This window comes from Tupaia chinensis, unplaced genomic scaffold (genome assembly GCF_000334495.1).
Source record: "Tupaia chinensis unplaced genomic scaffold, TupChi_1.0 Scaffold000147_1, whole genome shotgun sequence".
In the NCBI taxonomy this organism is placed as follows: domain Eukaryota; kingdom Metazoa; phylum Chordata; class Mammalia; order Scandentia; family Tupaiidae; genus Tupaia; species Tupaia belangeri.
Window position 1 is genome coordinate 8469977 of NW_006159617.1, and position 14520 is coordinate 8484496.

General features: G+C 41.1%; 1 protein-coding gene across 3 annotated transcripts in view; it reads left to right on the forward strand.

The window, feature by feature from the left end:
• The window catches only part of PRUNE2 (prune homolog 2 with BCH domain), a 132237-nt gene that overhangs the window by 74680 nt on the left and 43037 nt on the right, over window positions 1-14520 (forward strand). For all 3 annotated transcript variants that reach the window (XM_027770680.1, XM_027770681.1, XM_027770682.1), the window contains exons 4-5: window positions 575-654; window positions 5114-5314. In XM_027770680.1, coding sequence (XP_027626481.1) covers window positions 575-654; window positions 5114-5314 — 281 coding nt within the window. The remainder of the gene's footprint in view (window positions 1-574; window positions 655-5113; window positions 5315-14520) is intronic.

The window sequence follows — 14520 nt, forward strand, 5'->3', positions numbered from 1 at the left end:
CTTGCCTCCTGCAAAGCACCAATAGCTGCGCTCTGGAAGCGCAGATCTGTTTTGAAATCCTGAGCAATTTCTCGCACCAGACGCTGGAAAGGAAGTTTGAGAATCAGAAGTTCAGTGGACTTCTGATAACGTCTAATTTCACGGAGTGCCACAGTACCCGGCCTGTAATGATGAGGTTTCTTCACCCCTCCAGTAGAGGGCGCACTCTTGCGAGTGGCTTTTGTAGCCAGTTGCTTCCTGGGTGCTTTTCCACCGGTGTATTTGCAGGCTGTCTCCTTTGTACAAACCATGGTAAAGAGACCTCCTCACTTACTCCCTTCTTCGGCTGGAGCTTGGCGAGCTAGAGGCGGCGCTGGCGTTGGAGAACCTGGCAGCGGCTGTGAACACAATTCCATGGAATTGGTTTTCATGGTTCTCTTTCACTGTAACTGCAGGAAGTCTTTTTTCTAATTTTGGACCACTTAAGATGGAGTCAGCACACATACTTGGTTGATTTCAAGAGAGTAGAAAATGTCCTTTTCAAAGAAAATAACATTCACACAGGTTTTTACACTCTTTGCTTTGCCTTTTTCAGACTCCTGTCAGAGGATGTAGGAATGGACATCCCCTTTGAGGAGGGAATGATGAGCCCCAGTGCTGCAGACATGAGGCCTGGTGAGCGGAGCATCTGTTCTTTTCCTTTCGTGGTATTCTACCTCCAGACAACTCCATTATTCAGTGAAAAGACCATTTCCTGTGCATTCTACTTGTGATTTCAGTGATAAAAATGAAGAGGAAAAAAAATGTGTGAAAGGAAGGTGTTAGGCTCAATTTGGTTAATTTCAGAGCTGACTTGAATATTGATGATCCCTGGTGATGCTCACATTTTATCACCTGGGCTAGGGCCTTGTCTGCAGATGTTTTCAGTTCCTGTGATGCTTGGCTATTGTAGATCATAATGCCAAATGCTGACTCATGTCCAAATTTACCTGTAGCGGTGACCATGTTTTCAATAGAAATAGGAATGCTCAGTACTCATACCCTACATAACTCTCTTTGTACTTGGGTCACTCCCCCACAAGGCGCCAACTCAAGGATCATATCAAAATTCTGAATCTCAGGCAAACCTAGAATGAGATAGGAAAGGGGAGTTGATTAATTCATTTTCTACCCTAGTATTTAAAGTACGTTCTTCGACATATTAGTTATGTGACATAATTATTTTTAAATGTTCTATGGCCAGATTAGTTTGGTAATCACTATTACCACTATTTGTCTATTCCCACTCATCAAGGTTCACAATGTACTTTTTTTTTTAGAATATCTTAATTAAGTTTATTTATTCTTTTATTATTATTATTATTATTTGCTTTGGGAAAAAATAGAGAAAGAGAAAAAGAGTAAAGTGGGAAAGCAAGCCACCAGATCCAGGACTCAAACCATAGTCAGCCATGTGGGAGTCCAGTGCTTTAACCAGCATGCCACCTGCTGGCCCCACAGTACACTTTTGAATAATAAAGGCACTGAAGCTATGGTTCCTATATGTTAGAGGCTGGCCACATGTGGCTATTTAAATTAAATTTTATTATTAATTATCATCATTGTTATTATCATCATCATCAACATCACCGTCATCAGAGGGCATGTGCACTTACCAAAGAGAGAGAGAAAACCCACTACAGTCCTTCTTCTATTTCTTCGTCCTGTGAGGATTTTAGGCACATCTGCTCACTGTGCTCCTCAAGCCCCCACAGCCAGGATTCGAAGTCCACTATGTGGGATCTGGCTCCCAAATTAATGCATAGCACTTAACCACTGAGCTATGGGGCTGGCCCATAAATAAATTTGGAAAATTCTATTCTTCAATTGCACTAACCTCATTTCACATGCTCAGTAGCCATATATAGAGCATCTCCATTACCAAAAAAAAAAGGAAGAAAATTACTCCGAGAGTTCCTGTAATATATTGGGTCATTGGAAAAATTATGACACATTTTTGCATAGAAAAGTATGTCATGACTTTTTCCAATGATCTAATAGGAACCCAGTGTTTTTTTAAACTTATTAATCAATAGAATTTTTTTTTTCAAGTAATACGTAAAACACTACACGGAACACAATTTGGATGATATTCTATACAAAAAGGAAAAACCTTAATAACAAAGGAACTGAGCCAATTTCCTTAGGACTCCACCAGAGTTAGAATTCTAGAACGGCAGGGTATACCAGATGGCCATCAAAATACTTCATGCCAGTGAATCTTGTTATTTTTGTCTTTAGGTGAAAACGACAAACAGTTTTCTCCTCTCTATTCTCACACAGAACTTTTTCTTCTACATCTTACACAGAACACTTTTGTGACTAGATGTCTAGAGTTTGTATTTTTGTTTGTTTGTTTGTTTTCCCCAGAAACCAAGCAAACAATTATAGGATGTCCTATAATTTAGTTCAGTTCTAACCCTGTTTACCTGAAGATTGTGCCAGAACATACAACTTAAGAATCAGTCCCATAGACTGCCACCACTTCAGATACTAATCACAAATCGTAGATTATGACCTATGCTTCTGTTTTCCTTTTATTTCTTTATTTGTTTTAGTAATTTGCTATAGGGTGCATGTGCTTGTTGGGTAGGGGATGGATAGAGGGGAGAGAGAGAAAGAAATCACCCTCAAGGGTAAACAACCATACCTCTAGCCCTCTTCCCCCATTCTCCTCTCAGAATTAGGCATACATGCACATGCACTCGGCATGTTTTTCAAGCTGCCAGGTCCGAGATGACCTGTGCTTCCAACTAATTAGCTATTAATCAGGGTTCTCACACACTCCATTCTCAAGGCCAATAGTTAGATAGGGTCCAGCTTGGGTGGTGCAGTCCATAGTGTACTGGACTTTAGTAGAAGCCAAATGACTGATTGGGGGTTGATCTCAAGCTCAGTCAACCTGGAATTTACCAAGTACACACTCTTGCCCCAATCCTGAGATGCTGGTGGCATGACAAGACCCTGTCAATGATGCTTCTCTCTCTTTCTTTCTTTTTCTCTTGAGTGCATACACACTCACTCTTTATTGGGAATGAAATTAACTTGCAGGAAAATAATAATTTGCTAGGACAACTCACATTTTATACATTTACTGGCTTATTACAGAGGATAATATAAAGGAACAGCTGAATAGGCAGATGATGAGGCACATTGGGCAAGACCTGGAGATAGGGATGACAAGCTTCCATGCCCTCACCAGGCATGCTGCCCTCCCAGTTCCTCAATGTCTTCACCAACCTAGTAGCGCATCAAATCTCGTTGTTCAAGAGGTGTTTTTGTTTTTTTCTCTTTTTCCTTCATTGTGGGCAGGAAGGGAGGTGAGAGAAACGGAAATAGGCACTTCCAATAGCTCATAATCCTCCTGCCCCAGCCTCCCAATTAGCAAGGATGCACAATTCACAGGCATGCACAACTGCACCTGGTGTGTTCACGTTGACCAGGATCTGAACACAACCCTCTCATGGGGCTACAGCCTCCCAAGCAGTAGCACCATCCTCATGCCCCTGCAGCTGACTCCGTTCAAGAGTTTTTACAGAGACCGATCTCCAGCCCCTTACTTCCTTCCTGTAGGTCAGTAAATGGGACGGAAAGTTGCAGCCTTCTAATCACTTGGTCTCTCTGATGACCAGCCCAGTCCTGAAATTATCTAGGGGACCCATGTTAAGCTACCTTGTTAGCATGAAGTCAGTTGTGATCAAAAGGGGGTGTGCTAGGAGTTACGAAAGATGCCCCTGTCACTCAGGAAATTCAAAGGTTTCAGGAATTCTGTGCCTAGAACTGTTTCTAGGCACAGAATTCCTGTAATGTGTCCTGAATCACATTAGGAATAACCTGTCCTGTATCACATTAGGTTATTCCTCTTCCTTTGTTTAGCTGGAATAAACGTGGTTAAAAACGACTTCTCCAGCTCTTAACCTATGAAATAAAAGTCACATGGGCCTCAGTTTACATGCTGAGATGAGAAAGAGGGAGCTACTTCCCACCCTTAGTATAAGATTATCATGGAGTCAGTCTGGTGGGTGGAGGTTAAGGTGGCTAGATCCCACATGGCCAACTGTGTGATTTGAGTCCCAGACTTGGTGACTTGAAAAACATGTGTACCCAAAATCCCTAAAGGAGAGCAGAAGAGAAAGGACTGAGGCATGGTCATTCTCCTTAGAGAGGTGTGCTTTCTCTCTTTCTCTCTTTCTCTCTCTGCTTGGTGAACACATGCACCCTATAGCAAAACTAAAATAATTACTTATTTAAAAGATTATTACTTATGTAATAGGAATTAATGTTAAGTGATCCTGGTAAAAGAGGTAGTGACTGCTTGGTGGTTCAAAGAAGATTCAAAGACTATATAACCTGAGAGGCTGTGTCAGCTTTTATTTAACAAACAAACAAAAAACCAGAAAGGCAGGCCACCCATAGGAAAGTCCCGAAGATCATGACTAGAGTGGTCAGGACCCAAAGAGAAGTATTTGGGGAATTCTATAAATATAACAAAATTCTTAACCTCCAGTCCATAGGAGCAAAGTAGGCCTGAACTATTAGAAAATACAGGTAAGCTTAACTTTTTCTTATGCAATAGGCCCCATAAAATCTAATTGAATAGTATAGCAGTGCCAACTTCTCAAAAATTGAACAGAGAAGTTCTAAAAACTAGTTTTCTACAAATTTAGCAATTACACTTCTTGTTTCCTCATGACCAAGGCTTATAGGGCTGGGGGGAGATGGTACTAAGGCCTTCTGTCAAGAAGGGGTCCAAATCCCATATAAGAATTTTGATCAGACCCACCTTTGCTAAAGAGGGCAAGTGTCAGGTAGTATGTGCAGGTTGACACTGCTACTTGGCAGGCTGAGGCCACATGAGAAGCCCAGCATTGACTCCCTGCTCACCTTGAATGTTGAGTGGGGTGTGGTAGTGCTCACCTTTAGTCCCAGCTACTTGGGAAGCTGGAGCAGAAAGATCACAACATAGTGAGACCTTCTCTAAATAAAACAAAGTAGTATGTCTTTTTAAATGTTTTTTGTTGGAGTTCTAAACCCAGTCCTGGCAACCACGTGTGTATTCTAATACTTGCTATTGTTATTCCTTTTTCTTCTTTAGAACCCCCTAATTCTCTGGACCTTAATGGTACACATTCTCGACGAATCAAGCTCACAGCTCCGAATATCAATCTTTCTCTAGACCAAAGTGAAGGGTCTATCCTCTCTGATGACAACCTGGACAGTCCAGATGAAATCGATATCAATGTGGATGAACTCGATACCCCTGATGAAGCAGACTCTTTTGAGTACCCTGGCCATGGTAAGTAAGTCACTAAGTGGCAAGACCAAAGTTAAATGAGTAAAAGACTGTGTAAGCAGTATTAGGAGCAAGCCTCCTATTTTGAGGTCAGTGGTTTCTTTCTGTGATTTCTAGAAGTTTCTGTTTGTTTCTCAGGCCACAGATGGCTGTGGTTGACAGTTTAGAGCTTAATAGAGCAGGTATAGTTCACAGAGGTCACACACAACTATTCCTCTTTTGTTAAGGACCTCCTACATGCTAGGTATAATGCTGGGAACTAGGGGTAAGGGAAGTTATAGAAAAACTGGGTTATAGAAAAACTGGGACTTGGCTTGCAGAGAAAGGTTATTTGATCTTACTCTAAAAGATAAAATTTGAAGAGGAGAAATGAGGGCTTATGAATTTCTTCGTACAAATTTCCACTATCTGGAATGTTCTTTTCCCCCTAGATGTTTACATTACTGACTCCTTCTATTGTTTTGTATTATATTGCTATAGGGTGCAACCAGAGAGAGAGAGAGCAAGAGAGAGGGAAAGTGAGAAAGCACCTTCTGGGGAGAGGGGTATGGTTACATCATAATCCTTTCTCCCCCATTCTCCTCTCCAGATCTTGCATATGCATGCACATGCACCTGGCATGTCTTTCAAGCCACCAGGCCAGGGACTTAAACCTGAGAGTTGGCCATGTGGGATCCAGCTGCCTTAACCTCTGCACCACCTACTGTCCTCCTCCTTCTCTTTATTCAGACATTAATCGAATGACCTCCTTATTGAGGCCTTCCCAACCTTTGTTACCCAAAGTGTTTCCCATCTCCCTCTTTTACCACTTGGTCACTCTCTATCTCAACATTCATTTTATTTTCTACGTGTTCCCAGTGGAAATCATATATTTCATTATTTGTTTACATTTATGTTGTCTTCCTCTTGTCCATTAGAATGTAGTCTCCGTGAGGGCAGAAACTTCGCTATATATGTTGCTCTATCTCTAATAATGTAGAAAGGAAAGGGGATGGTTTAGGTGGGGTGAGGGAAGAATAATAAGGAAAAATATGAAAAGTTGCCAGATTACATATGAAGCATTTATTTTTAAAATGACATCAAGTAGTTTTTGTTTCACTACCAGCCTGAGTGGTATTCTCTTGAAATTATAATATTTGAGGACCAGCAGATGGCATAGTGGTCATGTCACTGGACTCCCATGTAGTCAACCACAGTTCAAGTCCTGAACCTGGTGGCTTGCATGCTGGGCATCTGTGCATGCCCAAGATCCCAAAAGGAGAATGGAGGAGAAGGGATTGCGGTGTGGCCATCCCCCCGCCCCCCGGGGGGGGGAATTTCTTGCTTTCTGTCTCTGTTTACTTCTGTCTTTCTGATGCACAAACGTGCCCTATAGCAAAAAACCTATCAAAAAAAAAAAAGAAAGGAAGGAAGAATAATATTTGAAAGTCAGCGTGAGAGAGCCTTGGCCACAGCTGTTGCCTTCGTTCATTGAAAAAAAATTCTCCTGGACTGGCAAATAGTTGGTGGTTAAGGCACTAGACTCCCACATGGCTGACCACGGTTTGAGTCCCAGACCTAGCAGTTTGTTTTCTCTCTGGTCAAAGTGAACAATATTAATAAATAAGTAAAATTAAATAAATAAGTTTTTGTTTTGTTTTGTTTTAATTCTTCTCGTCTTGGGCTGGTCCCGTAGCTGTGAATGGAGCTTAATCCCACATAGCCAACCACAGTTCAAAACCCGACCCTAGCAGCTTATAATACATGCCAGGTACATGTGTGTGCATACCCAAAATCCTGAGAAAATGGAAAAATGGAGAAGGGGTTGCAGTATGACCAAGCCCACTGGGGATTGCTGACTTCCTCTCCCTCTGTTTCTCTCACTGATGAGTGCCGAGTGCATACACCTTCAAACAATAAGAAAAATTCTTTTAGTTTTAAGAAAATGATTAAATCATGCCCTGATTTTTTTTTTTTTACAGTAATGCCAATTCCAGCAGCTCCATTCATAGGAGAACATAATTAAAACATTTACTAAGTTAGCTAGTTAATTCAGTTGTCATTGAGCCAGTAGGCTACAACTATGATGCAGACCCTACTTTTGCAGAGCTTAAAGCGTCATTTTCACAGGTTAAAAAAAAGAGGGGGGCAGCAGATGGTGTGGTAGTTAAGGCGCTGGACTCCAACATGGCCAACCATGGTTCTATCCCAGACCTGGCAACTTGCTTCCTGACTTTCCCTTTTTTTCTCTCTCTGGTGAGCAAATGTGCTGTGTAACAAACTGAAAAATGGTAATGATAAATAAAATTAAATAAGTAATTATTTAAAAATAGAATTGGCTAAACTACTTGTTCTGTAGCTTAATATGTTTGAGTAGAGATTTTATGTTGCATTTTTACCATATTCATGCATTTCTATAATGATCTGAATATTTGATCTTGTTGGTTGAAATAGACAAATACAATGGAAAAGGTCTTGAATCTGTGTTCTTTTCTCCCATCCCAAGGAGTCTTTCCAGTTACTCTGTCCATCCCAGAAGCTCCCAACTGCTCTAACTCCTTTCCTGCTAATACTGACTTAAATTCCACACAAGGCAGTTGTAGCATAATTCACTAGTGCCTCCTTCTCCTCCCCCTTCACGTCCCTGTTGCGGTGGAGAGCTGTGTCACACCCCATCTGATCCTTTTTCTTTTATGAATAGTAAAGCTGTCAAGCAAAGTGGTGGTGACTGAGCACACTGGTAATTAAAGCTGCCACTTGCTGACATAGTTTTTAATTTAGGTGACATAGCTATGTTAAAAGAACTAGTTTGATGGCCACAACCCTGCTTTGTGGTCTTAAACTCGAATGACAGAATGTTAACATAAGTTGAATTTTAAAAGCCACTTTTATTTTCAAATGAAAGCTATTTGTTCAGACAGGTTTTAGCGAAAAGATTAAACACTGAAAATACAAAATACATCTGAAGAGCTAGATTTTGTAAGTATGCAGACATAGATTACTGACTGTATAAAGAAGTTGACATAGAAATACATTTTAATCTTAAAATATGAAATAAATGCTTGAAAGCTGGATTTTTTTTCAGTTTCTAATGTGAGCACTTTAAACTAGACATATATATTCTAAACAAAATTGAAGTTTCTAAGATGCAATTTCGCAAAGGTATTTAGTTGATACTTTTCATTGGTTTGTTTTGCTCTAGGGCACATGTGCCCACCAGAGAGACACAGAGAGGGAAAGTGAGAAATCTCCCCTACCCCCCATGCTGTAGTCCCTTCTTCTCCATTCTCCTTTCAGGATTTTGGACGTGCACACATGTGTGGCTGGTATATTTTCAAGTTGCCAGGTCTGGGACACAAACCATGCAATCGGCCATGTGGGATCCAGCTAGCTGACTTAACCTCCATGCCACCTGCTGGCCCAATATATATATATATTTTTAATGAGCACTTTTATAGTGCTGACTGTGTTCCAGGATTTATTGTAAGTGGGTTTTTTGGTCTTGTTTTGTTTTTATTGCCAAAAGGTGCATGTACACTCCAGAAAGAGAGAGGGAATGTGCACCCTCCAAAGGGGTATGGCAATGCTGCTCTCTCTTCTTTCCATTTCTCCATCCTGTGAAGACCCCAGGCACACATTCCCAGCATGTTTCCCAAGCTTCCAAGGCTGGTGCTTAAACTCTGGTGGGCAATTTGGGATCCAGCTCCCCGTGCAGAGCACACGTAGCACCTAACCACTATACCACAGGGCCACCTTATTCTAGGTGATTCATAGATACTGTTTTAATCCTCACTCCCACACTATAAAATACTGTTTTCCTCCATTTTGTTTTATCATCATCATCATCATCATCATCATCATCATCATTTATTCCCAGAGGGCACTTGCCAGAGAAAAAGAAAAAAAGAGAGAGAGAGAAAGCACCCTCAATTGGGCCTTGATCACACCACAATCCTTTTTCTCCCATTTTCCATCCTGCTAGGATTTGGGATATATGTACATATGTGTCCGGCATGTTTTCTAGCTACCGAGCCTGGGACTTGAACTGTGCTCAGACATGTAGAATCTGTCTCACAGCACACAGAGCTTTACCATTGCACTATGGGGCCAGCCCTCCCACATTTTAAAGATGAGAACACTGAGGCACAGAGAGGTTAACATCACCAACTCGTATACAGCGGAACCAACATTCAAATTCATACTCCTTGACTCCTGGTTCATGCTGCTTCCCAATAAATATCCTAACAATGAAAAGGATAGATTCTTTTACTTGATTAGGCTTAGCAAGAGAGCCCATGCTCACATTTATACCTCCTTATTCAGCTATTCTCATGATTTAAGAACTCTTACTTCACCAGGTCCCAGAAAACACCGTTTCCCTTTTTCACTCAGTAGCTGATGAACAAATATCTCTGTGAAGGTTTTTGCCCACAGTGTAATTATACTAATGGAAAAATTTTAAATCTCATTATCAAAAGACATTAAATTCATCTTCATTTCTGAGCAATTTTTTTTTTTGAGAGGTTTTTGCTATAGGGCACGTGCGCTCGCCAGACAGAGACAGAAAGACAGAAAGTGAGAAATCACCCCCCAGGGGGGATGGCCACGCCACAATTCCTTCTCCTCCATTCTCCTCTCGGGATCTTGGGCACACACGCACACGCGCCAGGCGTGTTTTAAGCCACCGGGTCCGGGACGCAAACCGCGGTCAACTACGTGGGAGTCCAGCAACATAGCCATTACACTAACTGCTGGGCCCTCTGAGCAATTTTTTAAATAGTTGTGTCCAAACAGATGGGAAATATAATTGAAAGTACCAGTGTAAATAAGGCTTGATTTTCTGTGATATTTACAAAGTGCTAAAGATACTAGAAACACATAGATGATGAAGGGCTTAGGTAAATCTTTCATGTTAAGGGACATCTACATTTTGGGTGTTTCTTAATTATTTTTTTTATCCTTTGATTTACGAATCCTAAAAACGTAAAACTATCCAAGCTCAGAAAAAAGAATGATCTATTTCTGTTTTCCAAGCCAACAGTAGTCATTTTTACCATAATTCAGATCTTAGCAAAGGTATTTCATAAAGGAAGTGGAAAATAACAAAGAATTTTAACCTATTTCTGATAAGAATTTTATAAGAAACCCTCACATGCTCTTTTATTTGTCCTTCTTAGGCTGCCAAGTGAGGTTTAGTGACCTCATCTAAACTACCGTTTCTGAAACTAACCCCCAATTCAGATAATTTCCGTGTTAATAAACCATCCCGTCATTACTTCCAGATAATCAGGGAATTACTTTAATTTCCCAACCTATAGTCTTCCAATATTTTCACAGCCTGCAGGCAGCCCACTTATAAAATCAATTCCAGGTTTTAACTCTGAATATAAATGAATCAAGTGTTAAGCTTGTTTTGTTTTACTCATAAGTAGCGTTATGCCAAATGGTATTGTCTTTTTTTTTTATTTGCATTTTGTATGCTTAGATTTTACATTAAAAATTAACTATCTGCTTGTTTTATGTCGCCAAAAGAATTTTAAAGATTTTTTTTTTAAACTGTGTACAGGGTATCTTTCCTTTAAGAAAAATTTGCAAACATAATGTCTTCTTTTTTTTTTTTTTTTTGGAGAGGTTTTTGCTATAGGGAGCATGTGCTCGCCAGACAGGCAGAGAGAGACAGAAACAGAAAGAGAGAAATCACCCCCTGGGGGCATGGCCACGCCGCAATCCCTTCTCCTCCGTTCTCCTCTCGAGATCTTGGGCACACACGCACATGCGCCCAGCATGAGTTTAAGCCACCGGGTCTGGGATGCAAACCGCGGTCAACTACGTGGGAGTCCAGCAACATAGCCATTACGCTAACTGCTGGTCTCAACATAATGTCTTCTAAGAGTATCCCCATTTTTAGTGCAAGATTATAATATAGAAAGCTAGCTACTTTTCACAAATCTGTTTCTCCTGGAAGGCCATAGTTGATGTTATTTCTGCTTAATCCACAATGAACACCAATAATGGAGTCCTCCTTGTGGTGTATGTAGCACAGAATATTTGAGAGTTGGTGTGATAAATCATCTCAAAAAGTCAGAAGGATGGACTTTCCCCCAGAGCACAGCAGTTAACACTGCACTGGGAGCCAGATCTCACATGACCAGCTATGAGTTTAATCCCAGCCCCAGCAGCTTAAAAACACACTGGGCACATGTGTGTGCATGCCCCAAATTCTAATGGGATAGAGAAATGGAGATGAAAAATTGAAGTATGACAATGCCCCATTGGAGGAGATACTCTCTTTGTCTCTCTGGCTTCTGGCAAAAAAAAAAAAAAAAAAAAAAAAAAGACTAAAGGAAATGTTCGCAGAGCCAGAAGGTGGCATGGTGGTTAAGGTGCTAGACTCCCACATGGCTGACCACGGTTTGAGTCCTAGACCTGGTGGCTTGCTTTCTCCCTCTCCCTCTCTTTTTCTTTCTCCCTCTCATCAAATTAAAAAATAATAATAATAAATACTATAAAATGATTCTTTAAAAAAATGTTCAAGTTGCCTTTTCTGAGCACAGTGTGTGTGCCTGTGATTGGGCCAACTAAAACCTGAGATGGATTGTGCAGTGAGGACTCTACTCTGTTGGGGATGCCTATCTGTCACTCTGTCACTGTCTCTCTCATAGAAGAAATAAATTAATTACTTCTTAAAAATCATCTCTGCACTCAAAGCTAACTAGATTTTCTTTTGTTATATAGTTTTATATTTTACATTTGGGTCTATGATCCATTTTTAGTTCATTTTTGTGAAGGAGATAAGGTCTAGAGTCTAAGGTCTGGGCCAGGATTCCTTTTTTTTTTTTTTTAACACATGTTATTGTCCAGTTGTTCCAGCACCATTTGTTGAGAAGACTACCTGTTCCATTGTATTGGCTTTACGCTTTTGTCAAAGATAAATTGGGACCAGCAGTTAGCATAGTGGCTATGTCGCTGGACTCCCATGAAGTCGACCGTGGTTTGAGCCTTGGACCAGGTGGCTTAAACTCATGCTGGGTACGTGTGCGTGCATGCTCAAGATCCCGAGAGGAGAATGGAGGAGAAGGGATTGTGGCATGGCCATCCCCCCTAGGGGGGTGATTTCTCACTTTCTATCTCTCTGTCTCTCTCTGTCTTTCTGGCGAGTGCATGTGCCCTATAGCAAAATAAAAAATAAAAGATCAATTGACTATGTTTATAGGACATTTTGTTTTTCTTTTTTTTTTTGGAGGGAGATTTTTTGCTATAGTGTACATGCACTAGCCAGAGAGACAGAGATAGAAAATGAGAAATCACACCCCCCACCACCACCCCCTGACTAGGAGAAGATGGCCACACTGCAATCCCTTTTTCTCCATTCTCCTCTTGGGATTTTAGGTTTGTATGCACACATACCTGACATGAGTTTCAAGCTGCCAGGTCTGGGACTCGAACTGCAGTTGGCCATGTGAGAGTCAGGTGCCATGATCATTATGCCATCTGCTGTTCCAGCATTTTGCTTTTACAAGCACAGAAAAGCATTCATTAGGCCAGCTCAGTGGCTCAGCAGTAACGTACTGTTCAAGTGATGTGGGCCCATATAGAAGACTGTAGGTTTGGTTCCCCAATTGACCTATACAGGCCAGATACATGTACCCATATTCCTAGCTGGCCATAAAGACTCTGTGGGATAGGGGAGCGGGGGTTACAGTGTGAGACCCTGTTGAGGGTGCTTCTCTGTCTCTGTCCCTTAAGAAAGAAAATGTTAAAAAAAGAAAAAAGAGAGGGGGGTATACAAAAATTTTTTAATGAAGCAACTTCGATAAAAACATGTAGAAAACAAAATAAAACAACCCTACCCTTAGCCCAGCACTGTCACCTAGTGGTTAAGGCAGCCTAATCCCACATGGTCAACTGCAGTATTTAAGTCCCAGACCTAGCAGCTGAGAAACATGCTGGGTGCACTTGCATGGGCACCCAATATCCCGAAAGGAGAGATGGAGGAAAAGGAATTGCAATTTGAACATTCTCCATGGGGATTGCTTTCTCCTCTTCTTGCTCTGTCTCTCTCTGGCAAGTATACACACCTTCTAGCAAAAATGAAACAAATCAACCCCACCACTCCACCTTCACCTCACAGAGATTACTGGGGTAAGCTAGAGCAGGCCAAAGAGTACCACATGATGACGAGGGTTTCATGGATGGTAAATTCATTGCAGGAAAGGGCATGTGTGTACAGGAGCAGCAGCAAAAAAACCTACACTGTAGTCCAGAATTCTGAGTAGAGATCAGATGGAAGGCTCTCTAGGTAGGGGAGTAGCTTATGCTGTTGCCAAAAAAAGCTAAGCTTGCTTCCCAACTGGACTTCATTTGCTACTCTAAGCCGTAGGTAAATGGACACTTTTGAGTAGATTAATTGCAAACTCTTCCAGAATATGACTCTTTGTTGTGACTTCCTTACAGATTACATATATTTCCAGGAACTTGTTCAGAAAAATATACCCACTCACCTTCCCAATTTTTTTTTTTTTTGAGTGTTCTGAGTAGGTTTCCAAGCAAAGTACTGAGAGATTTGATGGAGATGAATGATAAAGATGTTTCAGACATAGTTCCTGGGTCCAAGGAACTCCTAGTCTCTTAGAAAAATAAATAAGAACAAGAATCAGACGTTGAAGTACAATATGATGACTTTAGTTGCCAGAGGGCACATTTGCTAACCAAGTGGGGGCAGGCATGCCCCAACGGGGCATGGTTGTGCCACAATCTTCTTTTTTCCTGCCTTTCTCCATCTCATCAGGATTTGGAGCATGCATGCACATGCACCTGGAGTGTTTTCCAGGCTGCCAGGTCCAGGATTCAAACTGTGGCCGGCCATATGGCATCCAATTTCCCATGCAAAGGGCTAACCATTGAGTAATGGCATCATCCCATACAATGTGATAACTTTTTTTTTTTTTATATTACCTAACACTCATTCCCTGAGCATCATCATCACAACATACTAAATGTAGTTTCCCATCTAGGACAAACTGCATAGTGACTTAATCAAGCATGTTATCATCAATAATATTCCATTCCTACTTTCATACAATGTATACATATATATCTGTTTTTTTATCCTATCTTTGACCCTCTGCCCTTTCCCCCCTCTCCCATTACCCTATCTCTGCTATATACAGTTGTCTTCCAGGGGAGTTATTGAAAATGTGATACATGCAAGTAAAGGGAGAAGGGCCACA